This window comes from Enhydra lutris, unplaced genomic scaffold (genome assembly GCF_002288905.1).
Source record: "Enhydra lutris kenyoni isolate GAN:26980312 unplaced genomic scaffold, ASM228890v2 scaffoldscaffold22, whole genome shotgun sequence".
NCBI classification, from domain to species: Eukaryota; Metazoa; Chordata; class Mammalia; order Carnivora; family Mustelidae; genus Enhydra; species Enhydra lutris.
In genome coordinates, this window is record NW_019154106.1 from 679,336 (window position 1) to 706,821 (window position 27,486).

Below are 27,486 nucleotides of genomic sequence, written 5' to 3' on the forward strand. Positions count from 1 at the left end.
CTCTGGCAAGTATTCCGGTGGTAATTCAAGAACCTTCTCCTGAAATAAAGGATGGACCACATTTGCAGATTAAAAGGACGCAGAGGGTGTGCAGCGCGGCCCAGCCTGGACGAGCAAAAGCGGATGGGCGAGAGGAGAGGCCACTGCAAGGGGACAGCTGAGTTGTGTCTACAAGTTGTGAGGCCTGGGGGCCCAGGTGGGGCCATGCCCCACTAAAGTGTCTGTCAGAGTCCAGGTCACAGAGTCAAGTCACTGTGTCAGAACTGGCACGTTGGGGATGGGGTAGTAGGGCTCAGCCGGCACTCGGGTCCTGGGCCCTGGGTCCGAGACAGACCTGAAACGAAGCAGGCAGCGCTCTGCCTGGGCTCCCCAGGGTCACTGGATGTTGGACTTTCCTCTCCCTGAAGGTTCTTCCCGTGCAGGCCTCGGAGCGGTGCAGGAGCGGCGGCGTGGGGGGTGGGGGTGGTCCTGAGCGCAGAAGCACGCTGGCTAGAAGCCGGTGCAGTTGGGCCTCGAGGCCTGCGGGGCGTGCTGCCCTGCGGCTGCTTGTGAGGACGGCGTGGGGCCAGAGAGAGGGGCACGGACCTGTTGCTCCCGGGGCTTTTAGTATCTGACGGAGCATTTGACTGGGGTGATTTCTCTTTGGAGTAGAATGGGGAGCGGCTTGGGGATTCTCACCTTGGCTTGGACTCATTTAGGAATGAGAAAGCAACCATGGAGGCGGATGGTAAGGCTGACCCCAGACCCTTCTCTTCCCTGCGTGTGGGAGCGTCTCCGCTGCTTTGCCCGGGGCTCTGAGAACGCCGACTTGTTCCCTTTCCCGCCGCCGGCGCAGATTCTCCTCGGCGGGCCTGCGGCTTCCTGGTGGCTCACGGAGTTCGGCTGGGCGTGGCAGGCAGGAGGGATAAGCGGGCACTGGGAACAGCGTGTGCCCTCAGCGAACATGGACACCTGAACAGGAAACCCTCCAAGCGCCCCTTTCCTGGGGTGTGCGCCCTTCTGACCTGGCTTCTTGGTGTTATCGGCGCGCCCGGGACGCTGGCTGCCGCGGCGCAGGAGCCCTCCTTCTCCTGGTCAGCCGCACTTAACCGCCGGGGCTCTGTGGTGGTCGCTGCTCCGACACTGTCTGTCTCGACTGTGTGTTATTAAGTGAATTGTACGCAAAAGTTCTCTGGAACCCAGATAAAGGGGAACATTAGTTGAATCTGAGTCTGCTCCGTCTTGCACAGCCAAGGTCCTGTGCGGCAGTTGGGAAAAATACCAGAACGGACATTTCTGGAGAAGAGAGCTTCCCGGCAGGGCTCTGCTGAGGGTCGTGGTGGGGTCCGAGGCAAGTCTTCGGAGCAGACAGCCGTCTGTCGCCGTCCGGGCCTGGGCCACACCAAGACCTCTCGCAGGAGGGGGCGCAGACTGGAGCACATGGAGAGGGTGGAGCCTCCTGGTCCCCGGTTCCTCTGGGCTCTTCTCTGGGGGGCTTGGGGCCGCGCTCGGCTGGCTGGGGCCGCGTGGGGTGCCGGCTGTCTCCCGAGTGGCGCTGGTGTCTGTCTTTCAGAGACGCCATGGACGGTGTGAAGCAGAGCGCCGCCCTGTGCTTGCTGCGCCTGTACCGAACGTCTCCTGATCTCGTCCCCGTGGGAGACTGGACGTCCCGAGTGGTGCACCTTCTCAACGACCAGCATTTGGTAAATGCCTTTGGACTCGTGTCCCCCCGTGCCCCGCTGAGGAACCATTTCTGGGATCGCATTGTGAAAGCAGCTCCGTGTGGCTGCTCATGATGCTGGGGGGAGACTTCCACAGCTCATCCCACTGAGTGTGTGAGCACTTGGGGGTCTCTGTGGCTTGGGGAGGAGCTCCCCCCTTCCCGGTGACGGGATAACGCAGATGCGGCCTCTGGCTCACTGCAGAGCGCGTCATTGAAAGGGCCTCCTACGTGCTGCGGCTGTGCAGGTGAGCAAGACAGAGACCAGTGTCTTCTGGAAATGCCCTGTCTGGCGAGGGCACTGCAAGCGTGTGCTTCTCTCCCTGGGGTTTTGAGGAGGGTGACCTGTGACCTGACCTCTGCTCCGGCATGGCCACTGCACAGGCCAGGCCTGTGTGTCCTCCCTGTGTCGTAGGGAGTGACAGGGAAGTGCAGGGCGACTTGGTGATAGTGGTTAGACATGGGTCATGGGTGCTATCCACGCCCGAAGGGGCACACGGGGACGTGACATCAGCACACGGAGTCAAGTAGGAGCAGACATTGGGCACGGTGGCTTTGCGTTGCATGAATTCTGTTGTGTAAATGGGAGAATTGAAACTCAACACAGATTTTTCTTGAGTCGATCGGTGTGAGTATGTTAGCTGGTTTCTGTATTATTTCTCAGGAGGACTCTACCTTAAAAATTAAATTAAAAATAGGGTGCTTTCAGCCAGTTGAGTGTCCAGCTCTTGATTTCGGCTCAGGTCGTGATCCCAGAGTTATGGAGTCAAGCCTTGCAGCGGGCTCCGTGCTCAGTGGGGCCTGCTGGAGATTCTCTCTCTCCCTCTGCCCCTCATTCCTTCTCCCTCTCCAAAAAAACAATGAACTAAAAATAAACGGTCATGGCATGCAGAGTCAGAGGAGAGAGCTCGTGGCTGTGTTGGGACACTTGCTGTGGGGTGGCAGCCCTGTGGGCTGTTCCCACGTTGTCATGGCCCACGCATCCTGGGATGTTCGTATCCAAGCGGGGCAACCCTTCCTCAGCACGGAGGCCGGTCGGCACAGCCATGTTGTAGGGTGAGGGGGACGCACCTGGGAGGCGGTGTTGGGAGTGCATGCCGGGTCACGTGGGTCCCTCTCAGTCCGTTCAGGTTCTGAGTCCACCAGTGGAATCTTGAAGCTGTGCAGGAGGCTGTGAGGCTCGAGGCCACAAATCACCCACCGGGCAGCCCTGGGAGGCGGGGGGAGTTCTCCAGCTTCGTGCCTGTGGGAATGGGGGCCCAGAGGGCTGCAGTGGCTTCCTGCAGATCTGGACTTGGGCCAGGAGGTGCAGAAGGCTCAGAGCTGGGGCAGCTTAGGGGGCCTGCGCCTCACGGCCGACAGGGGCTGCTCAGAGCAGTGGCCGAGAAGGGCCTCTCCTCTGACACTCACGATTCGGTCGCCCCAGCTGTGTGGTTCGCTTGCATAGTTGGACGTGCATGACCGGGTCTCACCGGCCGCACCGCCTGGCACAAGCTTGCTGTGGGCCGCCAGGGCCCAGCTCGGAGAGGAGAGGGAAGAGGCGCTGGCCCGCTGGCCCGCTGGCCCACAGGAAGGCCCAGCCCATCACCCTGTCTTTTTTCATCTCTCTTCTCGTCCCATGTTCTCTGTTCTCTTGGTGGCTGTCCTTTATGTGGTTGTGGCTTCTCTGTCCTATACCTCTTGGTTTTGTCACTAAAGATGGCCCGAGATTTGGCTTGCTTTGTCTCCGGCTCAGGAGTGTCAGCTGGCCGTGCCGCCAGAGGGAAGCAGGCCTCTGTGTGCCCTGTGTTCTGAGAGCAGAGCAGGAGCCCGGGGGTCTGTGGGGCAGGCAGTGAGTTGTGGCCAGAAGGGCAGCACTGGGGGCCATTTGGGCTCCCCCTGGTCTTCTCACACTGCCCTTCCCACGAAGACTCCAGCGACAGCAGAGGATGGGAGAAGCTGAGCTCGAGCCAGCAAGTCCCAGCTGACTCTTATCAGAATACGGAGGCTTGTTCTGTCCCCCTGGTGGGCCAGGCGGAGCCGCAGATGCTTAGGAGCTGTGCGGCATGACTCTGCCCGGTGGGACTGCGCGTTTAAGAATCCCGAGTTTGTTAGAGCTCTCCTGCGAGGGGACCAGTTGGTTGTTGCTTGCTGGGACGCGGACATCAAGGCCGGTTCTCTCTGCGTCTTTAATGCTGCTTTCAGGTTGTCCTTAGAAAGCTGAAGGAGCGCTCAGCTGTGGCCAGGGGCTCCCTCCCATTGCGCCTTTGCAGCTGCAGAAGCTGCTGGCCTTCTCCCACCCGCTGAGGAGCCTGGTGGAGGAGGGCCAGGGGGACCACAGTGGCCAGTGCTTTCTTGAGCTTTATTTGCATTTTCATTGCATTCCTTTTTTCTTTTTGGAGACATTATTTATTTGACAGACAGAGATCACTAGTGGGCAGAGAGGCAGGCAGAGGAGGGGGGAAGCAGGCTCCCCGCTGAGCAGGGAGCCCGATACGGGACTTGATCCCAGGATCCTGAGATCATGACCTGAGCAGAGGCAGAGGCTTAACCCACTGAGCCACCCAGGCGCCCCTGCATTCCTTTGTTTTGTCTATTTTGTATTTATGAGAGAACTTCTTAACTTAAGCAGTGTCTTCCTTCAAGACACAGGAATTGGTGGGAGTGACTTCTTGTTGTCCTGGGACAAGAGCAGGTGTCCTCGTGCTGCCTGGGCTTCCCTGTGCATGGAGGCCGGGTGCCGCATGGGGGGCGCTCTACAGGGAAGGGGCCTCACCGGGCCTGGGCTGCCGCAGGGAGCAGTGGGGTGGATCTGTTCAAGAAGGCAGAGATAGGTGCTCCCAGCTGCTGTTTTCCATGGTCACACTTCTGGGTTGTAAAGATCCAAGTGAGTCCTAGGGTAATGTCTCCCTTCCTGGTCCATACGGAATCTTTTTTTTTTTTTTTCTTTTAAAGATTTTATTTTTAAGTAGCGTCTGTACCCAGCATGGGGTGCAAACTCACACTCTGAGATCAAGAGTTGCATGCTCTCCTGGCCGAGCCAGCCAGGTGCCCCTATGCGGAGTGACGTGAGCGAGGGGCAGCAGTGAGTGCCGCTGACCCCAGACCCAGAAGAGGGCGGCAGGGCAGGTAGAGACTCGGCTGGCTGGTGCGGCGCTCCGCAGGCCTCCTCTGAGGCAGGGAGCTGGGCTGCCGGCCTTGCTGGATGCCCAGGTTCTCGGAGAGAAGCTCCAGAAGGAACATGACAGATGTGTGCTGTCTCAGACACGATGGGCCAGTCGGAGCAGTTTTGAATCTGGCCCAGGGGCTCTGGGTTGATGCTCTCGGTTTCAAGTTTTACCCGGAAAATGAGTTTGCTGTTGGAAGCCAGCCGCAGGCACGTCGGCTGTGGTCACAGTGCGCACTTGTGTGTTTGCTTCAGGGTGTGGTGACCGCCGCCACCAGCCTCATCACCACCTTGGCGCAGAAGAACCCTGAGGAGTTCAAGACGTCTGTCTCCCTGGCTGTCTCCAGATTAAGCAGGGTAAGTCTGTTGATGGGGAGCGGGTCTCAGGATGCGTGTTCGTCTGAGTTTTTCAATTAATTAATATTGTTAGCTTGCTGTTTCGAACGGAAGATACTGGACTCAGTTTTTAAATCCAGGGTGAGAACTTGTCTTGGTTTGGAATTTGTTGGGTTTTCTTTCCACCTTTTTGCCACTTGAGAAACGTTCTGTCCCTATGGGAAAGTGCCCGGAGTGACCGGCGCAGCACACAGTTGTGTCGTCCGAGTGCCGCTCAGCCCCTGTGCTGGGTGGGGAGTGGGGGTGCCGGCGGCGCCCCCCACCGCAGGGAGCCCTGTCCTCGTTCGGGCGGCCTCCCTCTTCACTTTCCTTTGCTGCCTGAGCACGTGTCCTTCACTCGGACGTCTGGCTCGGACGGTGTCCTGAGTTGTGCACAGGGACTCTGCAGCAGCCCGTGTTCTTTGTGTGTGACTCGTAGAGCTCAGCACCAGGGGGTCGGCGGGCTTGTGCTGCGTGCCGTCCCTTCGTGGCGATGCCATGGAGCGTTTACACGAGTATCGCACAGCCGACCGACCGGTCGCCTTGTCTCACCCTGAGGCGACGGGGAGCGGCCCGCTGTGATCAGCTTGGCTGAGTCTTGGCTCTTTTGTGCGTACGGCTGCGAGACAGGTCCCTGGAGGTGGCGTCGCTGGGTCATGGGGCGGCCGTGCTTCACGTCGAGGGGACAGTGTAGAGCAGCTGTACCGACTGGCCTCCCTGCCCGCAGTGTGCCCTTCCTGCCGCTCTGTATCTCGGCCTTGCGCGCGTCGGCCGTCCGTGGGTGAGGCGGCGTCTCCTTGTTGTGTAGGTCTGCGTTTTCGTCATTATCCTCCAGGCAGAGCAGCTTAGCTGCTCTTTTTTTTTTTTTAGGATTTTATTTATTGGCAGAGACGCAGTGAGAGGGCACAAGCAGTGGCAGAGGGAGAGGCAGAAGCAGGCTCCCCGCTGAGCAGGGAGCCCGATGCAGGGCTTGGTCCCAGGACCCCGGGATGTGACCTGAGCCAAAGGCAGACGCTTAATGATGGAGCCACCCAGGTGCCCCTATACAGTTTATTTTAAAAATGCTATTCCTAATGATTTTTTTAATAAGATTTTATTTATTTGGGGAGCCTGGGTGGCTCAGTGGGTTAAGCCTCTGCCTTTGGCTCAGGTCATGATCTCAGGGTCCTGGGATCGAGCCCCGCATCGGGCTCCCTGCTCAGCGGGGAGCCTGCTTCCCCCTCTCCCTTTGCCTGCCTCTCTGCCTACTTGTGATCTCTGTCAAATAAATACGTAAAATCTTTAAAAAAAAAAAGATTTTATTTATTTGAGAGAGAGCAAGCAAGTATGAGTGGGGGGAGGGGTTAGAGAGAGATGGAGAAAGTAGGCTCCCCACTGAGCAGGGAGCCTGACATGGGGCTCGATTCCAGGACCCCAAGATCAGGACCCGAACTGAAGTCAGATACTTAACCCACTGAGACGCACAGGCGCACGAGTGATGTCTTAAATGTGTTCTGTGACCACTGTGTGTTGGTTTGTGCAGGTGATTCTTGTACATTGATCTTGGAGTTGGCAATTCTTTCAAACTCACTGATCTTACTTATTTCTTTAAAGATTTTATTTATTTGTCAGAGAGAGCACACACAGCAGGGGGAGCAGCAGGGAGAGGGAGAAGCAAGTTCCTGCTGAGCAGGGAGCCCCATGAGAGACTCGATCCCTGGACCCCAGGATCATGACCTGATCTGAAGGCAGGTGCTTCACTGACGGAGCCCCCCAGGGGCCCCCTCACTTACTGATCTTCGTAATTTATTTGTAGGTTGTGTTAGATCTTCTTTGTACTCCCATCCGGTCTGTGGACAATGGGTTTTCTTCCCGCCGGTGTTCATCTGCGCTTCCTGCTTTCTGGCTGCCACGGCCTCCCTGCAGTGTGGACCATGAGAGAGGATTTTCTTCCTCATCTCGGAGGGGCGTCTCCGAGTGTCTCGCCGTGACGAGTTGTGTTGGCTGATTTTGTTGCCGTTGGCTCGCTTTGTCACAGGAAGGAAATTTCTTTCTGTTTCTTGGCTAACACTTTTATCATGAATTAACTGGTGAAGCCATTTGAAGGTAGGGTTTCTTCGTGGAACAGTTTCTTATTTTGGATTCAACTTATTTAATAAGGTGCGGGCTTTTATGCTTTCTGTCCTTTCATCAGTTTCGGCTAAGTTGATTTCGGACGTTTGCCGGTTTGTCTGGATGATCAGTGTGCGGCGGTCAGTGTCCGTGCGTGTGGGGCGCGGCGGCGGGCCGTGCTGCCGCCCCTGCTCGGTCTCGCTGTGGGGCGTTTGCCTTTTCACTTACCTGGTGAGCCTGTCCAGCGTGACGCCTTCTGACTTGGTGGCTCTCTCTGCTGTTTTTCTCCCTGGCGGCTTCCTGTTGCTACCCTTGTTTTACTTCCTTTACTTTCTTAGGCTAGTTTGCTAGTTCCTTTGTACATTTTTGGGGTGAATTCTTCATTGCTTTTATTCTTGTATCTGGCTCACATGTGTGCGTCTCTAAGTCGGACGCTTCTGAGCATGGCTTCAGCGGCAGGCAGCGGCCTGCTCTGGCTCCTTATGTCCCGTGGAGCAGAGTACGCCCTGGCTTCCTGCTCTGTGTGCCCGTAGGCTCTAAAACCCTAACCGTAACCCTAGCCCTGTCCGTGCCCTCCCCAGCGTGGAGCTCACCTTCCTTCCCAGGCCACGTCCTGGGTCTGTGCTGCAGCCTTGCAGCTGATGGCGGGGTCATGGCGAGACCTTCCCGAACATGCTTATTACATATGACCTCAAGTGTCACAGCTGGGAGCTTGGCAGGGTGGTGCTCCTCTGACCTCCCTGACTCAGGGGGTGAGGAACGTGTGTCAGTGGAAACGAACTGTCCTTGGGGCAGTTGGGTATGCAGGAGGAGGAGGGAGGGTCTGCCCGGCCAAGGACTCTGACGGCCAGGGAGATGGAGCCGCGAGTGGAGGAAGCTTGCTCTCTGGCCTCGGTGAGCTCTCGGCAGGGCTGGCGCTGGAGGGCTGTATTGGGGGTGGGGGGGGATGGGCTGGGTTCAGGACACCAGCTCCGCCCTGAGAGGACCAGAGTCCTCCCTCTTGTGTCTCATCTGCGTCCTGGTCCACGAAGGAGAGTTTGGGTTCCCAGTGCAGGTGCGGTTGGGTTCTGGAGCAGTTGCAGGTCAGTGGTGCGGGCCAGCTTGTGCGCGCGGGGTGGGGCGGCCATCGCAGAGCAGGAGCGTGTGGGGCTGCCCCGGATGACGATGGTGGCCGGCTGCTTGCCCTGTGAGCGCAGTGTCGCCACGCCCCCTGACCTCGAGGACAGAGAGCACTGTGTTAAATACCCTCCACTCATCGAACAGAGCCATTTCTCAGGCAGGGTGTGATCCGGGGACCCCACGGAGGGCTCTCTTGGTGACACCTGCCCGCCCCTGGGGTGTCTTCCAGATTGTGACGTCCGCATCCACAGACCTGCAGGATTATACGTACTACTTTGTCCCGGCGCCCTGGCTGTCCGTGAAGCTCCTGCGGCTGCTGCAGTGCTACCCACCCCCAGGTAACCGGCGCGGCCGCGGCCTGTCGGGGCCGCTGCTTCGGGGCGGCTGCTTCGGGCCGGGCTCCGTGGCTTCTGTCTGCGGCCTTTGTGAGGCCTTCCTTGGCGCTGGCCCTTGTTCTTTGGCCCCTCTGTGATGCGGCTGCACGCCTTGGCCTCCCCGGAGCAGCTGGTGCAGAACTCCCGATTTTGTTACAAAGTGGGATTATTTCTGCTTTTTACATAGTATCAGACCTGTGTAGGTTTTTGAAACAGTGTTTTTCAGTAAAATTTGAAGCTTGAAACACTTACACACTTTGTTATCTTAAGTTGTTAATGATCTGTATAACCTCAATGTACACAGTGAGGATATTCTTGTGATCTTGTTTTACTGCAAAATGTTACATGCGACTGGTATGGTAAATGTCTCGGAATAGAACTTCTTGGTTGAAGAATGTACATGAAATTTTTTTAAAGATTTTGTTTATTTATTAGAGACAGTGAGAGATAGATCATGAGCGTCAGGCAGAGGGAGAAGCAGGCTCCCCGCGGAGCAGAGAGTCCGATGAGGGACTCGATCCCAGGACGCAGAGATCATGACCTGAGCCAAAGGCAGAGGCTTAAGTGATGGAACGCCCCAGGCACCCTGTAGATGAACATTTTTAGTGTTAACTTCTAAATTGCCCTGTACAAAAATTGCTCGTTGTTGTAGCCTTTACATTTTAATCTAATTGGTTTCTGTACAAGATATTATTTTGTTAGTTTTAAGTGATTTTCTCTAAACTAAATATCTTTTTTTTTTAAATATTTTATTTATTTATTTGAGAGAGAGAGAGACAGTGAGAGAGAGCATGAGCGAGGAGAAGGTCAGAGGGAGAAGCAGACTCCCCGTGGAGCCGGGGGCCCGATATGGGACTCGATCCCGGGACTCCAGGATCATGACCTGAGCCGAAGGCAGTCGTCCAACCAACTGAGCCACCCAGGCGCCCTCTAAACTAAATGTCTTTCATACCAAAGTATGAGCTGCACACCTGCGGCAGAGGCGTCCCTTGAGCTGGGGCGGCCTGGCCTCCCTGTGGACCCCGCTCCTTGCTGCCTCACCCCTGCTGCTGGCGGCCGTACTGCGTCCTCACTCTGACACTGTCTGTGGGTGCGGCTGCAGTTTCCTGGCCTCTGTGCCCAGCCCGGGGTGGCTGCTCCTCGGGGTTCCCGCTGGCGCCGCCCGCCGCGCTTGCCCGCACTTCTGCTCTGCTCTCCAGCGGCTGGGCTTGTGACGCCCCAGAGGTGCTGGATGTTTTGGGGGATAGGTCATTTATGATATTCTGATATTTTTACTGCTTTCTTATTCCTTTTTTGTCTTCTATTTCTTTTTTATGGTTCGATCAGAACTTTAAAAGTTTCCTTCTCTTTTTTAATTGGTTTTGGTAACATTTTCTCTGTATCTTTTGGGAATGAAGGTAGAGAAAAAGATCTTTTGCTCCGTCTTTCAAACTTTTATATTAGGTGTTTTGTCTGTGTGACTGAGATTTTATTTTCTCTCGATTTGTGTGCTCTGTAATGCAGCGAAAATGTCGGACATCTTATTTGCTTTAAAACACATGGGGAGGGGCGCCTGGGCAGTTCAGTGGGTTGGGCCTCTGCCTTCGGCTCAGGTCATGATCTCAGGGTCCTGGGATCGAGTCCCGTGTCAGGCTCCCTGCTCAGCGGGGAGCCTGCTTCCCTCTCTCTCTTTCTGCCTGTCTCTCTGCCTCCATGTGATATCTCGCTCTCTGTCAAATAAATAAATACAATATTAAAAAAAACCCACAAAAACACATGGGGAGTTACCAAGCTGCTAAACCCTCTCATTTTAAGTAGCTCCACAGTTGGACCAGGAACTCCTGCCAGCCATCTCCCCCTTGCTGTGAGGCAGCATGGCTGGGAGGGAGGGTGGGTGGGGGCCCGGCCTGACGGTGCTCTGTCTCGCCCAGAAGACCCTGCAGTGCGAGGTCGCCTGACCGAGTGCCTGGAGACCGTTCTGAACAAAGCTCAGGAACCTCCAAAGTCGAAAAAAGTGCAGCATTCCAACGCCAAGAACGCCGTGCTCTTCGAGGCGATCAGCCTGATCATTCACCACGATAGGTGGGTCAGGGTCACTGTGCTCTGCTTCCCCTGGCCTTGCCCCGTGGGGAGGATGCACCCCTCTTGAGCACATGGAGGTGTTCTTTCTCATTGATGCCAGGCCTGCTGGGTGTCACTGAGTGCTTACCTCTTTTGCCCATGTGGACACGTCACCTCTGCCCTCCTCAGACGGGTGTGGGCTCCCTGTGTGGCCCTTTCTTTGCTCCCCTCCAGCACCTCGTGCTCTCTCTGGCCTCCGAGCTTGCGCCCTGTTTGCCATGGCCCTGCCTGTCCCTGAGGGCCTCTCCTGTTCCTCCTGGCACTCTGGTCCTGCCCAGCTTCTCCCATGACCTTACAGGAAAGGCAAGGCTGGGTGGCTGGTAGCTTTCCTGTGACACAAAGCCACACTCAGTGTTGGTCTGAGGCCTTTCTGGGGAGTGGTGGGACAGCTGTGTGCGCCAGTGCAGCGCAGGGAGATGGTGGCCGCACTGTGGTTTGCTTCCTTGCCTTGTCTCCTCAGCTCCTGGAGTCCTGTGGTCTGACTGTGGCCTTGTGAATGGTGTCTTGTTTTAGAGTTCGCAGTAGCGTGATGGTGCGGCTGCTGGGCAGGCTGTGCGAGATGCCACCTGGGTCCCCACAGCTGCAGAGTGCCGCACCCCGCCAGGTGGGGGCTCAGGAGGCGTGGCGTAGCCTTTCCCAGGCATCTTCTACTCAGCATTTCTAGACAGTTGTGTTTCTAGGGACAGAAAGTCCTACTGAGAATCCTACATCAGCAGAGTTGGGAACTGTTGAAAACAGAAGCTTTGATTTTAGAGGAAGCCCTTTGGTCTCAGTTATTGCAGATACTTAGCGAGCAACAGTATCACGAGGGCGAAGTCGAGACTAAGTAGCCACGCAGCTAGACTCCTTGGGAAGCGGTACTGGGGCCTTGTCGACTGCACACCTCTGTGTCTGTGTGCGCGGCTCTCGGGAGTATGCTTGTGGGCAAGGCCTCTGTTCAGCCTTTGGCCAGGGCTTGCTGCCTCTGGCTGAGATGAGCTTTCTGGCCCCTTGGCGAGAGCCTGAGCATTCCCTCTGCAAGCGGGGCACCGAGGCTTGTAGGGGACGCTTGGCTCGGGATGGTGCCACTTCTGTCACCAGCTCTTAGGAGTTGGTGGAATTCTGCATATGAGGTGGCAGCGAGCAGAGCAGATGCAAAACCGGCCTCAGCATTGGAAATTCAAAGCTTTTGTTGTGGGGGGCCCTGAGGTTTCCCTTCAGCAGTGTGCTGACTGTGAGCGCCACCGGCCGCGCTGACCTGTGGGCGGCCCTGTCTGTGGGGCGCGCGCTGAGGAGCCCTACCCGCCCGCTTCTGCTGTCCGTGCAGTGAGCCGAACCTGCTCGTCCGCGCCTGTAATCAGCTGGGCCAGTTCCTGCAGCACCGTGAGACCAACCTGCGCTACCTGGCGCTGGAGAGCATGTGCACGCTGGCCAGCTCCGAGTTCTCCCACGAGGCGGTCAAGACGCACATCGAGACCGTCATCAACGCTCTGAAGGCAAGTGCCCTGTCCTCCGGGGCCAGCGTCCCGGGCCTTGTTCTCTCCCTTCTGGTGGGGTCAGCTGGAGCACGCGGTACGGCGCGTCCTGTTCCGCACAGAGCTGAGTCACGGTAGATGTTTGAATCGATGCAGACTCTTCTTTTTGGTAGAAAGAGAAAACATTCTGTCCTTGTCTCTGAGAAGACTCACCCTTTGCAAAAGAAAATTCACCTTTCTTAAGGAATTTAAGTTCCAGAGTTGGAAAAGCCAAGTTGAGGCTGCCTGCTCCCATTATCCGCCGTGACTCTGCGGGCCGGCTGCCCTCGGGGGGACAGCACGACGCCCCCAGCGTTACTGGTGCTGGCTGAGGTGCGCCAGAGAGTGAAAAGCAGGGGGACCGCTGCAGAGCCCCGGGTTCTGCCTAGACTCATGGTTAAGAGCTGTCTGACTCTGTCCCTTTGTGTTTTTGCGTGTTTGGGCTGTGTTTCGAGCAAGAGGCCACACAGACGCGGGCAACTGAGCTCTTCGGTTCTGGGTGCTCCTGGCCCTGGTTTCACTGCCAGGAGTCAGAAAGACCTGCCCTCGCCTTTGCCTGTTGCTTGGTGGTTCAGCCGTGTTTCCCAGCCTGTCCTGTGCCGAGGAGCAGCTGGGGTCTCACTGCACTGGGGGGGCTGGCGGAGCAGGTCTCGGGAGGGGCCCGAGAGCAGCACTGTGATGAGCTCCCAGGTGGAGCCGGTCGGTGTCCGTGCAGTAGAGGGGCCTCTCGCCTGCCCCAGGGATGTGCCTTGACTCCAGCCAGTCCAGGGCTGCTGGGCCCACGTGTGCGAGTGAGGAGCTCTGCGTGAGCGCAGCGTGTGGGGGTCCCTGGGTCTGGATGCGCTGCAGGGAGAGCTGGCAGTGAGCGCTGGGACGGAGTAGGGGCTGAGCCGCAGGGGCCTGGCCACCCGCCCACCGTCTGCTTGAATGGTCTTTCACGCTGTGCTTCACACCCCCAGACGGAGCGGGATGTGAGTGTGCGACAGCGGGCCGTGGACCTCCTCTACGCCATGTGTGACCGCAGCAGCGCCCAGCAGATCGTGGCTGAGATGCTGAGCTACCTGGAGACGGCCGACTACTCCATCCGAGAAGAGATTGTGAGTCCGACGGCCACTGTGCCTCCAGCCTGGTCTGCCTCTCCCTAGCGTGCGCGGCTCTGTTCTGACGCTGTCCTGAAATTTCCCCGGTTCTGGGGAGAGACGCCTTCACCGTAGTTTCCCGTCCGCATCCTCAGCGGAGCCTTTCAGTTTTTCAGGAGGGACTTTAAACAACCTGTGCAAACAGGGACCCTCACAGTGAGATACTTTTGCGACTCAGGTGAGCATGAGTTCAGATTCCTGTGGGCCAAGGTCTGCAGGTCTGAGCCGTGGAGCTCCCGCTTACGCGCGGGGTACCTGCTCTCTGCTCCGTTGAGCACAGCCGCCTGTTCCCGCCTGGCGGCCTTCGCTGCTGGCAGCGGCTGTTGGCGAAGTGGCCGCACACGCCGAACACCTTGTCAGGGTCCTGCACATGCCAGCCTGGGGAGACGCTGACGGCGATGCAGAATTGGGGTGCGCCGGGTACCAGGTGGCCCATGGCCAGCATACGGGGGGCCCGAGTGTGTGTTCTGATTCAGAGGGCTCAGCAGAGTATGTGTGGAGAGGTCGGCGGCCACGCTTCTGGGTACGAGTGTCCCTGCGTGCAGTCGGACACTCAGGCTTCCAGCCCATCACTTAGGGAATGGCTGTGGCCCCTGGGGCCAGGCCGGGGCAGGTGCTGGCTCTTCAGTGCTGAGTGACGTGCTTTGGTGAGGAGCAGGGCTGCCCTGGAGAAGAAGGTCAAGGAAGGCTCCTGGCGCTGAACGGATGCCCATCCAGGAAAGAGGGCTTGGGCACTGCAGGGGAGCCAGGAGGGATGGGGAGGAAGATCCAAGAACAGACATGCAGGGGAGTGTGGGGTGGGTGGGGTCAGGTCTGGAGGGCAGTCAGGCAGCAGGGCTGAGACTGGACGCCTGTGCAGGTGGCACTGGCTCGCTCTGGGGACCGTAGTCAAGGGGATATGGCTCTCCTCGGTGCCGGGTGTGTTCTGAGCAGAGACAGAAGGGGCGTGTTCTTCCAGTTTTTAAGGTCTTGAATGTTAGCCAGCGCCGTGTTGGCTCTTACTCCCTTTCAAATGACAAGTGACGTTCCTCAGTCCGCTTTAGTCGAACGAGGTGTAAGACCGACCTTCGCAGTTTGCAGGTCAGTGCTCGGTCCCTGCGCCTGCACAGCTAGGCGTGTCTGCGGGTGTGCCCTGGGGTCGCGCTGGCTGCTGGGCTTCCACACCTGGGTGTGCCGGCTGCCGTGCTCACAGGGGGCCTTTGTGTGCATAGGGATGACAGGTCCTAGGCAGGACCATGGGCCTGCTTGTAGTGTGGCTGAGGACTGGTGGAGGCAGGGCTCGGGACCCTGGGGGGGGACGGGGCGGCTTGGGAGGAACTGTCACAGGGTGCACAGCATAGGTGGCAGGGGCAGCGAAGATGCTGGCCTGTGTCGAGATGGTGGGGGAGGCCCTGAGTGCTCAGCTTCAGGGGCAAGCTCTGGGTTCGAAGGTTTTGAAGCCAAGGCAGTGACACAGTGAATTTTGGAGCAATGTGCAGGGATCACTGTGGAGAGCCGAAGGGGGTGCCGGAGGGTGGGCAGAGCACATGGCTGGGGGTCCGGGCTCCGGCAGGGGCTCTGGAATGCAGTCAGGAGGCTGGCGGAGTTGGTGGGTGGCTGCGAGGACAGGTAGCTGCTTGAAGAGTGGCTGGTGCCGTTCAGGGGAGCTCGGCGCCCCAAGAAGGTGACTGGGGGAGGGGGTGAGGTCTGCTTTTGGGCAGCTCAGTGCTGTTGCCCCGGGGCAGTGCGTGGGGTCCATAGAACCCTCTGGAACGCATGGGGGTGAACGAGTGGGTGCGGCCTCCTACGAAGAGTAGAGTGGAGAGTGTTGGGAAAGGCTGGCTAGAACAGGAGGAGACCCAGCGGGCCCTGGCGCTCCGAGGATGGGGCTGCTGGGAGGAGGCCCCACGCCAGGGTTGCCTGGGCTGCAACCGGATGGCAGTGCAGGGCACGGCTTGCTGTGCCCTCCTGCAGCTGTGACCCGACCCTGTTGTGCTTTCCTAGATCCTTCTGGACTAGGAAACTAGCCATGAGCCTCCTAGACCTTCCGAGTCTGTTCCTGGAGGGTGGTCTGGCTTTCCCCAGTTAAGCCACCAATCTTAACCTTCTGGGCTCGCCTGAGAGCTGGGTGGAAGCTTCTTGCACAGCCGAGCTTTGGCACGTGCGTGGGCCCTTCCGAAGCCCTGGAGTTGACATCGGGCAGCACGCCGGGAGGCCCAGAGCACCTACCCTGAGCAGCCACCCCCTGCAGGTGCTGAAGGTGGCCATCTTGGCGGAGAAGTATGCCGTGGACTACACGTGGTACGTGGACACCATCCTGAACCTGATCCGGATTGCTGGTGACTACGTGAGCGAGGAGGTGTGGTACCGCGTCATCCAGATTGTCATCAACCGGGACGATGTGCAGGGCTATGCCGCCAAGACGGTGTTTGAGGTATGGCCCACCTGCCTTTCTCTGGGTAAAGCGTGGGGTTCCGGGGGGCGTCGCAGGGTGCCATGTGTCTCTTGCTGGCTGTTCTGGAGGTTCCAGCTCGTGCTGTGGACGCCTCCTTTGCTGGAGCTCGTCTCTGGTGTGGACGGGCCTCCGTGGTGTGGTTCTTGGGCTCCGTTGATGAGGGGCGTGGGCCCCAAGGAGGATGGGGGTGTGCACCTGCTTCCCCTGACCCCGACCGGGGCCCAAGTGGAGCACAGGCCCCATTCCAGGGCTGGACGGGCCATGTCACTGCCTCGGGGACTCCCCTGCTGAGGACATGGCTGCAGAAACGGGAAGGGAAGGAAGGGTGGTTTTGAAAGCCAGGAAGGTCTCCTGGAAGCTCTGCCGGGAGCTTGCACCTACATAGGCAAAGTGACCAAACAAAGTCTTGTTTGGGTGTGTCACCATCACTACCGCTGCCCTGCTGGCAGATGTGTCCCCACTCGTGGACCTGGGCGGGCGGGGGCCGCCTGTGCGTTGGGCTCCTTGGGCTCCCTGTCTTACAGGCTCTTCAGGCCCCGGCGTGCCATGAGAACCTGGTCAAAGTGGGGGGCTACATCCTGGGGGAGTTCGGAAACTTGATAGCCGGCGACCCAAGATCCAGGTGAGGGAGCCCTGGGGAGTCGGGTGGGTACCGTGTTGTGGCGTTGGCCCTGGGCCTCCGCGGAGTGAAGGCTGGCGAGGGTCCCCCCTGCTTGTTGGCATAGCCAGAGCCGGAGCACTTCCGCTGTGGGCGACTGTTCCGTCTTCTCTCAGGCTATACCGACGGGGTTTCTAGTTGACCGGAGGGGAGGTTTGCGCTTAGTCTGGAGCTGGAGGTGCTGGCCTGACCGCACACTCTTCCGGTTACTGGGGTAGTTCTGGCTTAGTGTGGGTTCTTTTCCCAGAGCTGCTCCACGCCCACCATGAGGGTGAGAGGCATGGGTGCTGGGGTGCGTATGAGGTGTAGGAGACGAGGGGTGGCGCGCCCCCACTCCGCCTGTGCCCCGTCTGCCCCCCGCTCCCCTGACCCAGTGCCCTGTGTGCCCCCTGACCCAGTGCCCTGTGTGTCCCCCGTCTGCCCCCTGACCCAGTGCCCTGTGTGTCCCCCGTCTGCCCCCTGACCCAGTGCTCTGTGTGTCCCCTGTCTGCCCCCCATAGCCCCTGACCCAGTGCCCTGTGTGCCCCCCGTCTGCCCCCTGACCCAGTGCCCTGTGTGCCCCCCGTCTGCCTCCTGACCCAGTGCCCTGTCTGCCCCCCGCAGCCCCTGACCCAGTGCCCTGTGTGCCCCCTGTGTGCCCCATGACCCAGTGCGTCCCCCATCTGTCCCCTGACCCAGTGCCCTGTGTGCCCCCTGTCTGCTCCCTGACCCAGTGCCCTCTCAGCCCCCCGCAGCCCCTTGACCCAGTGCCCTGTCTGCCCCCCACAGCCCCTTGACTCAGTGCCCTGTCAGCCCCCCGCAGCCCCTGACCCAGTGCCCTGTGTGCCCCCTGTGTGCCCCCCGTCTGCCCCCCACAGCCCCTGGCCCAGTGCCCTGTCTGCCCCCTGCAGCCCCCTGACCCAGTGCCCTGTGTGCCCCCACAGCCCCTTGATCCAGTTCAACCTGCTTCACTCCAAGTTCCACCTGTGCAGCGTCCCCACCAGGGCGCTGCTCTTGTCCACCTACATCAAGTTCGTGAACCTCTTCCCGGAGGTGAAGGCCACCATTCAGGACGTGCTGCGCGGGGACAGCCAGCTGAGGAACGCAGACGTGGAGCTGCAGCAGCGGGCTGTGGAGTACCTGAGGCTCAGCACGGTCGCCAGCACTGACATCCTGGTAGGCCCTGGCTGCCCTGTGCCCCTGCTACGCTGTCACGGGTCTCGGGCTTGGAAGCCACGGGGCTCGGAGCCATGGCGACCGGGGCTTCTTTCTCCAGGCCACCGTCCTGGAGGAGATGCCGCCGTTTCCTGAGCGCGAGTCTTCCATCCTGGCCAAGCTCAAGAAGAAGAAGGGCCCGAACACAGTGACGGACCTGGAGGAGGCCAAGCGGGAGAGGAGCACGGATGTCAACGGGGCCCCTGAGCCTGCCCCAGCCAGTGCCGTGGTGGGTGCCCTCCTGCTGGGCGGCCTGGTCCCTGAGAGTCGGGGCCGGCAGAGCGCTGGCCTGCTCGAGAATTCTGTGTTGAGTGTTACAGCGTGTGCCGAGAATGAGGCAGTGCGACCAAGCTTAGGTCTTCACCTCTCTTTCGCTCGTGACCTCCAGAAGCTCTTTTCACTCAGACACTGTGCCCCGTCTTCTAGAGCATCTTTTATTTTTTTATTTTATTTTATTTTATTTTCTTAAAGATTTTATTTATTTATTTGACAGACAGAGATCACAAGCAGGCAGAGAGGCAGGCAGAGAGAGAGAGAGGAGGAAGCAGGCTCCCTGCTGAGCAGAGAGCCCGATGCGGGACTCGATCCCAGGACCCTGGGATCATGACCTGAGCCGAAGGCAGAGGCTTTAACCACTGAGCCAGCCAGGCGCCCCTAGAGCATCTTTTAGATCGCTGTCTTCGCTCCAGAGTCCACTCCCAGTTCCTCTCAGTCCTGTCTTTGGCTCAGACGACACGGTCACTTACTGTTAGGGGACTGCCCTGTGTAGGAGGCCTGTTCAGCCTTTTCTTGTTGGTTTAGAGCAGACCGAACCCCTCATGCTGTTCGTAGGGGTTTTCAGCAGTGGCTTGGGTTAGAATCAATTTCTTTTTTCTGTGTGACATGGTGAGAATATTCACGTGTGAATGAAAACACATTTCTTGGTGTTTGTCAGGCGGGAGACGTAGTTCCGAGAGTTGTATCTGTTTCTTGTCCTTTCCTGACCGGAGTAGGAGTTTCCGTGAGAGCGTGCACACCAGCCCTGCCACGCAGCTGCCACCTGGGTGCTGGGACTGGCTCCCCAGGGCTGGGGGCTCTCTGCTCGGCCATTACAGAGGGGATCCTGGAGAGCTTTGTTTCCTGTCTGGGATCTTGGTCCCATGACGTGAGTGATACTGCTAGCGGTATCAGGTGGCTTTTGTGAGGAGGAGTGTCAGAGAGAATGTGTGCCCCCGTGTAGACAGACCAGGGCCTTTGCTTGTCAGGAGCGCGCTTATGTCTGAGCCCTGGTTCTGCTCGGTGGGGTCTGCTTGTGTGGCCCTGTCGACCGCGTGTCCGGCCTCGAGCCGAGACTGCCCAGCCTGCCATGAGCTCTGTATTCAGTCCTCCTTCCCCCAGACTTGAGGTCCCTGCTGCAACGGGGTCCCCTGAGCCCTGACGCGCTCTTGGGAGGTGCCTTCTTTAGTCTGAACTTGCTGGCGTGTTTGCTTGTGACCCCTGTGGTTTCTGGCAGCTGAATGTCTCGTACAGGTTTCTCAGGGAATGTTAGATCCACGCTCTTTCTCCAGGTGGTCGTCATCCCTTTGTCCCTGAGGAATTCAACAGGGTGGCTTTTCCAAGCTCTTTGCCTCTGCGCCTGTCCCCTGGGCACAGAGTGGACCCGAGTCTTGAAGGCCTTGACTGGCTCCCCCTACCCAAGTACGCAGATGCTTGTTTGTGAGGAGGTCCCGACGGTCACCATAGTGCCAGGGTGATGGCGGTCGCTGGCGTTGGGGAGCGGCCTGACTCTGGAGGCCGTGGGCCTGCGGCTCGTGCGTGGACGGTGTTCGTGCCCCCCCAGATGGAGTCTTCCCACGGTGCTGGGTGGGGGCCCCCTGCCAGCGGCGTCATCTAGAGCCGGACACACATGATGCGGCGTGGGCCGTCTCCCAGGAGCAGCAGGGCTGGCCTCTGTGCCTCGGGGAGCAGCCCGCATCCTCTTCTCCAGCAGCCCCAGCGCCAGCCGATCGCGTAGACGTGAGCGCAGGAGGTGGGCTTTAATGTCTATTCTCACAGTTGTCAGTGGTGTCTCCTTATTTGGTTCTTGACTTTTCTGGAAGGGCGTGTCTGTACCAGGTTGTGGGCCACACCTGGTTTGCCCCGCTGTGTCCAGGCTGGGGCACTTGGGAATCTGTTGGCTCCCTTTCTGACTCTGGATGTGAGCGGTGAGTCCCACTTTGAGAAGGCAGGTGGGATAAGATTTAACAGGTTGTTGTTACGGTATGTTCTCAGGGATGGGGAGCGGTAGCCTCTCTTCCAGGTTCGCTCGGCAAGCGTTTTACATTCCGGCTGTGAGCTTTCTGCTTGACTGTGAGTGGTGCCCAGCAAGTGCTTAGTGAGTAGATGTTTGTGGTTGTGAGCTGAGAACTGGCAGTGTTGTGGATGGCGTCTCGATCACAGGAGCGGTGGTCTGTTCTCAGTGCTCAGGCAGCTGGGGATCTGGTTAGAGACCCCTCCAAAGGGGACAGGAGAAGCAGGACAGAAAAGGGAGAAAGGTCCCTCTGGGCCGAAAGTCTCCTCTAGTCTTCCTTCCCACCTCGGAGGGGAGGCCCTGCCTCAGAACGGCGTTGAGATGTCTGGATTTTACTTGGAGAACGGTGTACTTCCCTGTGGTGTGGTGCTGGTCAGACTGACTAACTCGGGGCCACAGACAAGGCTGGAAGCATGTTGTCTTTGCCACAGGCTGCTCTCCGTGCATCCACCGTCTGTGGGCCTGGGACCTCGGCCCCGGGGTCTCCCAGTTGCTCGTCTGTGCACGGGTGCGCACACGTGGCGAGCGTCTCTTGGTGGCACCAGGACCATCACTGGTGGATGTTTGGAGACTGCCTGGTGTTCCCGGGGCTTTCCGGCTCAGCAGAGCTTGGAGCTGACATGCAGTCTGTAGGCGTGCGGGGCTCCTCCTGCTGTTCTGATTCTGCTCTTGCTGCCCTCAAGGTGAGGAGAGGTGGCTTGTGCCGATGGGCGCCAGGCAGGCTCCCTGGGGACCGTCTCCCTGAGTCCTGAAGGAGGAGGTGGCCGCGGAGAGGCAGTGGGTCTCAGCATGCCGGCCTTTGAGCAGACCTGCCCCAGGGATCTGGGGCAGGAGTGGTTGTCCAGGGAGGTCCTCCCAGCAGAACAGCCTTGCTTTCGTCTGTTGTCATTTTGGGGGCATATTTGACTTAATTGGACAAAATATTTCTTTTTTCTTTTCAAAATGTTCAAAAATTTTTTTGAGAGACAGTGTGCCTTCGCAGGCTTGGTGGGGGTTGGGGAGGGGCAGAGGGAGAGAGGCTAAGTCAGGCTTCTTGTTCAGCACAGAGCCCGACGTGGGGCTTGGTCTCACAGCCCGGAGCCAAGATGAAGAGTCAGACACAACCGACTGAGCCACCCAGGTGCCCCCCGGACAAAAGATTTTCTTTAAGAAACATTTGGGGCTCCCGGGTGGCTCAGTCGGTTAAGTGTCTGACTTCGGCTCAGATCATGACATCGGGGTCCTCGGATCGAGCCCTGTGTCGGGCTCTCTGCTCAGCAGGGAGTCTGCTTCTCCCTCTCCCTCCCACCTTGTGGTCCCACCCACCTTGCACAAATAAATAAGTAAAAATCTTAAAATTCTTAAAAATCAAACAAAAACATTTGAATCAGGGCATCTGGGGAGTTCAGTTGGTTAAGTGTCTGACTCTTGGTTTTGGCTTGGGTCATGATCTCAGGGTCCTGGGATTGAGCTCCATGTCGGGCTCTGTCCTTGTCATGGAGTCTTCTTGGGACTCTCTATCCCTGTTCTTCTCTCTCTTTCAAATAAATAAAGAAATCTTAAAACGAACAAACATTTGAACCATTACTCAGGAACCAGTGGTAAAGATCTTGCAGTAGGTGGTGGGGGGAAATAATCCCCATTTAGGCTGTAGGTCTGTCGGCTGTGGTAGTCCCCTTCGGCGCTCCTCGGAGGGTCAGTGCCGTGAAGAGCTGTGCTCCCAGGAGCACTGTGACAGGTGCAGGGCGGGCCAGGAGCCACCTGGAGAGGTCACATCCACACCCTTTCTGATGGGGCACAAGTTTCTGGTATTCCTTCTCGCGACAGCTCCTCTGTGGTCCCCATCCCTTCTCTGCGGGCCCATGTGACTGATGCCGCTCCTCTCCTGGGCCTTCCCCTTCCTGAGGAGCCCAGCCCATCTGGTGCGCCAGGAGCAGCCGCAGCCTCAAGGAAGGAGGGGCGTCCCACGGAGCAGGCTTCTCGGCCCCGTCAGACCGCACCCTCTGTGCAGAACACACATTTTGGGATGCCTCCTTTAGCTTGGAATGGGATTGCTACGTGATACCATCTAGTGACACGAGATCCTTTAGAAGTTCAGTGTGACATTGTCACTTAGCATGGAAGGGAAGGGGCAGTTATCTGCAGAAACGGAAACGGACGTTTGCGTCCCCGGGCCTGGGGGGCTGTGCCGGAAGCAGGCGGTGATCAGAGGCCTCTCCCGCGGTGCGACCCGCCAGTGCCCGGGTGGGCGCCACGTGCTGGGGCAGGCTCTCGGCCTCCCTCGGCTCACGGGGTAGTCGTGTTCCTGGAGGGGTGGGTGCGTGCTAACGCCCAGCAAACGCGAGCGCGGCGGTGTACGGTGGCGTCAGGACCTAGTCCGGGCATCCCAGACCAACTTGCGCCTTCACGGACGTGCTGTGGGGAACTCAAAAGTCATTCCAGACGCGTCCTCAAGGCCGAGCGGTCCGCCCCGGGGGTGACGAGAGCCTGCTCGCCGCCCAGGGTGCGGGGCCAGGTGTTTGCATCGGCTGGATGAGTGCTCTGTGGGGCAGCGGTCCCCCGTGGGTTTGTGCTTTGTCTTCTGCTAAGGATCAAAAAGCAGCCGTTAAAACAAAGTGTGTCCTGTAGGTTTTTTAATCTGCTTTTTCCTCTGTGACTCAGTAGGACTTACACACGGGTAGACTGAGAGCGTGCACTGGCCGCTCGCGGACCTGGCTCTCAGCTCACTCCCCCTTTGGAAGGGGGACCCTGGCGTGTGAGGCCTCAGTTCTTTCTGGCCTCCTTTGTGGCAAAAGTGTTTTCAGAACTTCCTTTCCCGTTCAGGTAATCTTCACGATAAAAGGTTGCTCTTTTTCCGGTTGTGTGAGATTGTGACTGACCCTCCAGCTGGGGCTGCGGGCTTGACCCTGGGGTACAGTCCCCACTCCCGTGCTGCACGCTGGCCCTGTGCAGCCTGGCAGGAGCCGTGGGCAGGGGGCGCAGGTCTCGTGCCTGCTTGGCCTTGGCATGCCTGAAGGTTTCCCGCTGACCCTCTCCTTCCCTGTTTTCCAGTCCACACCTTCTCCATCGGCAGACCTCTTGGGTCTGGGGGCCGCACCCCCTGCCCCCGCAGGCCCCCCACCCTCCTCCGGCGGGCTGCTCGTGGACGTGTTCTCAGATTCACCCTCCGCAGTTGCGCCACTGGCTCCCGGCTCCGAAGACAACTTTGCCAGGTAGTTGGTCTCTCGTGTCTTCAAGACTGGGACTCTCTCGGCCTCTGGCCCCTGCCCGGGGCCCACAGTCTACACGAGCTGCTGGCAGCAGGCCTCGGTCCTCACTGCCCAGAGCGTGCTGGCGGGTTTGCTCTGGAACCGGCCCCACACTCATGGAGCGTCAGTTCTCACTAGAGAAAGGTGGTTAAGTTTCTCAAGAAGAGGAGCAGGTAGAGCCGCACCCTGTCGCCGGCCGTGCCTCTCCTAGCCCCGACGTCCCCCCATTGGTGTGCGTGCCTGGTGGGTGCCCAGCCTGCCCCGTGTGTTAACACACACTCGTTAGCACGCCCTCATGCTTTCTCCCCGTGTGTCCGTGGCGCCGCCGCCCTCCCCTGCCAGCCCCATCTTCCCTGCTCCCCGTGTTGCCTCGTCAGGTCATCCCGCCCCACTGTGCACGGAGCCCTGCTTGCCGTGAGCCCTCCACGTGGCGCTTTGTCCCCGTCTCCAGGACATGGACATCACAGTGCCCTTCCCAGCGTGTTTTCTTTCCTGCTTTCTTTGCTGTATGGTTCCGTACCTTTGTGGTGTCTGCTCTCTGTCCCTTGTGTCTCTGCCGGTCTTCAGTGGGCCAGGAGGTGTGGGAGGGCCTGGCCTGGGGGTGGGGTGGCCCGGCCGGATGGAGTGTCTTCACTGAGCGGCCCCTGTCCTTGGGTGTCCTGATGACAGCAGCAGGATTTGTGTGGTTTTGTGGTTTTCCTGGCTCGCGGTGTCTGTGCTGTGCATGAGTTCTTGCCGCTTGTTGACGGTGGGGAAGAGAGGCGGGTTTAGACGGGTGTGAATCACCGTCTGTGGCTTCTGGAAGTGTAGAGCTGGGAGGTTGAAATGCGCCGCACACCACACGCTGCAAGGCCTGGGGACAGAGCCGGGCTCTACACTGGACGTCCTGTTCTGGGCAGTGGTCTGGGGCAGGGGCGTCCTCCGACATTCTTGGCCCTTCTGTGTGCAGGTGCACATGGTGCCCGGCCCACAGGCCTCCTCACAGGGGTCGGGGCTGGGATGCGTGGTACTGCCTGGTGGTGGTTAGCCCACTCCCCAGCGTGGCATCTGCAGTGGGAGATCCTGGCCGCTGGGGCCTTGTGGCCACGCCGGTGGTCAGCCCTAGAGCCGCGGCCAGCGCCCTACGTCAGCTCCGGCCCGAGAGCGCGTGCAGGCTGCACCGTGTGCGCGTTGGAACGTGGGTCGGCGTGTTTGTGGAGGACAGAGCCCCACCCTGTCCTGTCCTGTGTGGTCACATCCCGGGTCTCCAGTGGGCACCTTTTACTGGTGTTTGTGTAATACTTTCCTACCTTAACTCTACTCTGAGTCCCATAGAGGTTTTTCTGGCCTTTTTGTGAGACTCTTTTTCAAAGCAGATCTTTATATTTCTATTGGGTGGCTCTGAGGGACTCACACTCTGTCCCTTCCGCCTAGGTTTGTCTGTAAAAACAATGGTGTGCTGTTTGAAAACCAGCTGCTTCAGATCGGACTGAAGTCTGAGTTCCGGCAGAATTTGGGTATGTGCTTTAATTACTCAGCGAAAACCTTCACTTAGGAGCTGTGGGCAGAAAATATTCACAAGTCACGCAGCCGGTAAGGGCTTAGTTTCCAGAATACACAAAGAAGTCCTAAACACAGCAACAGAAAAACAACCCGACTCAAAGATGAGCAGAGGACTAGAGCCGACACCCCTCCGAGAAGAGCCTGCCGACAAGCGGGGACGCGCACATCAGAGCTCCGGCGATGACCCTGTTCCCGCCGTCAGGACGGCTGCCGTCCGCAGAGGGTGGGAGCCCCGCGTGTGGGAGGACGTGCAGGGTGGACCCCGCATCCCGCACGGTCGGCGGGAATGGAAGCCGGGCAGCCGCTGTGGGAAACGGCGTGGCGGTTCCTCCAGAAATTGAGAACGGAATGACCGTGTGATCGGGCAATTCCTCTTCTAGTTATGTACCCTGAGAATCGAAAGCAGGGACGTGTGTGGACGCTGCACACCCGTGTTCACAGCCGCTGACACACGGGAGCAGCCCCCCCGTCCATCGACGGGTGAGTGGATGGATACACGTGGTCTGTCCACACACCAGCCTGTCCCTCGGTCCCACGGAGGGACACGCTGACACCGGCCACAGCTGATGGACCTGGGGGACGTGATGCAGAGTGAATATGACACAGAGGGACAAATACTGCAGGATCCCACCCAGATGGGGTCCCTAGAGTCTCCAGATTCACAGGGACAGAGAGTGGACGGTGGGCGCCAGGGGAGGAATGGGGGTCAGAATCTTAGGGGGAGAGAGCAAACGGTGGGCACTGGTCCTAGGGGAGGGACGGGCTCAGTGTCTCGGGGGGACAGAGAGTGGACGGTGGGTGCTAGGGCTGGGGGAGGGATGGGGGTTGGTGTCTCTGGGACGGAGAGTGGACAGTGGGCACCAGGCCTGGGAAAATACGGAGGTCGGGGTCTCATGGGGACAGAGTCTCCATTTAGGTAGATGGAAAGTTCTGGAGACCCTTGGTAAGGACGGCTACACTACATTACGAATGTACTTAGTGCCCTGGGCTGTGAGCCTAGAGATGGTGGAGATGATACATTTTATGTGTGTGTTGGCATGACTTCTAGAAAGTGCTTTTGAGGCTCTCCCCGGAGCGCACTGTTGGGGTGCTGCTGGGGGCACTGGTGGACAGACGATAGCCTGCCTCCCTCTTGGGTGCCACCTCTGAGCCGTTTGAGGGCTGAGTTTTCTGTGTAGGAACAAGTGCGCGTGGGGACAGAGGAGAGAAGTAGCTCATCTGCCCTCCAGGGATGCATTAGGGATGCTTGGAGGGTCAGCAGAAGCCTCCTCCCAGGGACTCTACTGAGAGAGGGCAGTGAGGCACCCCCTCAGGGCCGGGGCTGCCGCCTGCGTTCCGGGGTGGGCGGGCTGTGCTGCCATTCTTCCTCATGAAAGGATTTGAAATGCACTTTGCATTCCGAGCAGAGGGAATAAAAATGTTCAGAAAGATAAAGATTTTGTGATGACATCAGGGTGTCCTTGCCTCCAGCGTCCAGCTCCTGAGCCGCTGTGGTGCTGGCCGGGGCATCGCTGTGGAGGAGGCCGGTCTGGCCAGGCCTCCTGGGAGGTGGCCGCCAGGGCCTGGGTCCCGCGTCCCCCGTCTCAGGCAGGGTGTTGTCGGCAGAAAGGCCGCTCCTCAGGCGGACAGCTGGAGCCCCCCAGCAGGGGGCGCTGTGACCCCATGTCTGCCTGCGCGCGAGTCCCCCCTCCCACCCTCCCCTGGAGCTCCGCCCGAACGTGGGGCCTCTTGGGTTTTCACTGTTAAGGTGCAGGGTGTGTATGAGACACATGGTGTTTTCTCTTCTAGGCCGCATGTTTATATTTTACGGAAATAAGACCTCCACGCAGTTCTTAAGTTTCACTCCAACGCTGATCTGTTCCGACGACCTTCAGACGAATATCCTTGGTCTCGTGTCTTCTGTGTCCCCAGCAGACAGGCACTTGGGGCTTAGAGGAGGGTTTTAGGGAATTTGTTTTTTTTTAATTTATCTGACAGAGACAGCGAGAGAGCGAAGGAACGGAAGCAGGGGGCGTGGGAGAGGGAGAAGCAGGCTCCCCGCGGAGCAGAGAGCCCGATGCGGGGCTCCGTCCCAGGAGCCTGGGATCGTGACTGAGCCACCCAGGTGCCCCAGGGGACTTTGTTTGTTTGTATCAGAAGAGCTGGATGCCCCAGCTGCCATGGCGGCCTGGAGCCACTGGCTGGCCTCTAGAGGGAGCTCCTGGTGGGGGGTAGGGGGTTGGGGGGCTGGAGGAGTTTGGGGGGACGGGCACGCAGGTCTCCAACGCCAAGCCCTCAGGTTCCTTGGAGTCACTTGTTTTTCCTTGTTCTGTCCTCCTGTCACGTGACGTCCAAGCCCCTCTGAGCTCTAGTCTCCCCTGGGAGCCCCCTGAGCGAGCAGCTGCTGAGAACACACGCGCTCGGGCTGCGCGGTGCTTGTCTCCGGCTTGTCTTGTGTCGCGATGTGCCCACACTGGAGCCTTGTCCCCAGTAAGTGCCGGGAACGTGGTTGGAACGTGCCAGCCAATGCCGGCTCTGCTATCCAGATCTCTTTGTCCCAGGGACGGGCTGAGCAAGCCAAGTGGGGCTTGGGAGCGCCCAGCGCGCGCCTGACACGGGTGTTGCCTCTCCTAAAGGAGGTGTGGGAG

General features: G+C 58.8%; 1 protein-coding gene across 4 annotated transcripts in view; it reads left to right on the plus strand.

Moving 5' to 3' along the window:
- Positions 1 to 27,486, plus strand: part of LOC111149627 (adaptor related protein complex 2 alpha 2 subunit) — an 80,659-nt gene that overhangs the window by 50,215 nt on the left and 2,958 nt on the right. Inside the window, exons 5-18 of one of the 4 annotated variants that reach the window (XM_022506799.1) lie at positions 1,553 to 1,682; positions 5,100 to 5,201; positions 8,659 to 8,767; positions 10,714 to 10,864; positions 12,210 to 12,378; positions 13,356 to 13,493; positions 15,766 to 15,948; positions 16,494 to 16,591; positions 17,551 to 17,782; positions 17,883 to 18,042; positions 21,724 to 21,737; positions 23,121 to 23,281; positions 24,731 to 24,813; positions 26,648 to 26,737. In XM_022506799.1, the coding sequence (XP_022362507.1) occupies positions 1,553 to 1,682; positions 5,100 to 5,201; positions 8,659 to 8,767; positions 10,714 to 10,864; positions 12,210 to 12,378; positions 13,356 to 13,493; positions 15,766 to 15,948; positions 16,494 to 16,591; positions 17,551 to 17,782; positions 17,883 to 18,042; positions 21,724 to 21,737; positions 23,121 to 23,281; positions 24,731 to 24,813; positions 26,648 to 26,737 (1,820 nt within the window). Of the gene's footprint in view, positions 1 to 1,552; positions 1,683 to 5,099; positions 5,202 to 8,658; positions 8,768 to 10,713; positions 10,865 to 12,209; positions 12,379 to 13,355; positions 13,494 to 15,765; positions 15,949 to 16,493; positions 16,592 to 17,550; positions 17,783 to 17,882; positions 18,051 to 21,723; positions 21,738 to 23,120; positions 23,282 to 24,730; positions 24,814 to 26,647; positions 26,738 to 27,486 lie in introns of all 4 variants that reach the window. The other 3 variants (XM_022506801.1, XM_022506797.1, XM_022506798.1) reach the window with 3 other exon arrangements.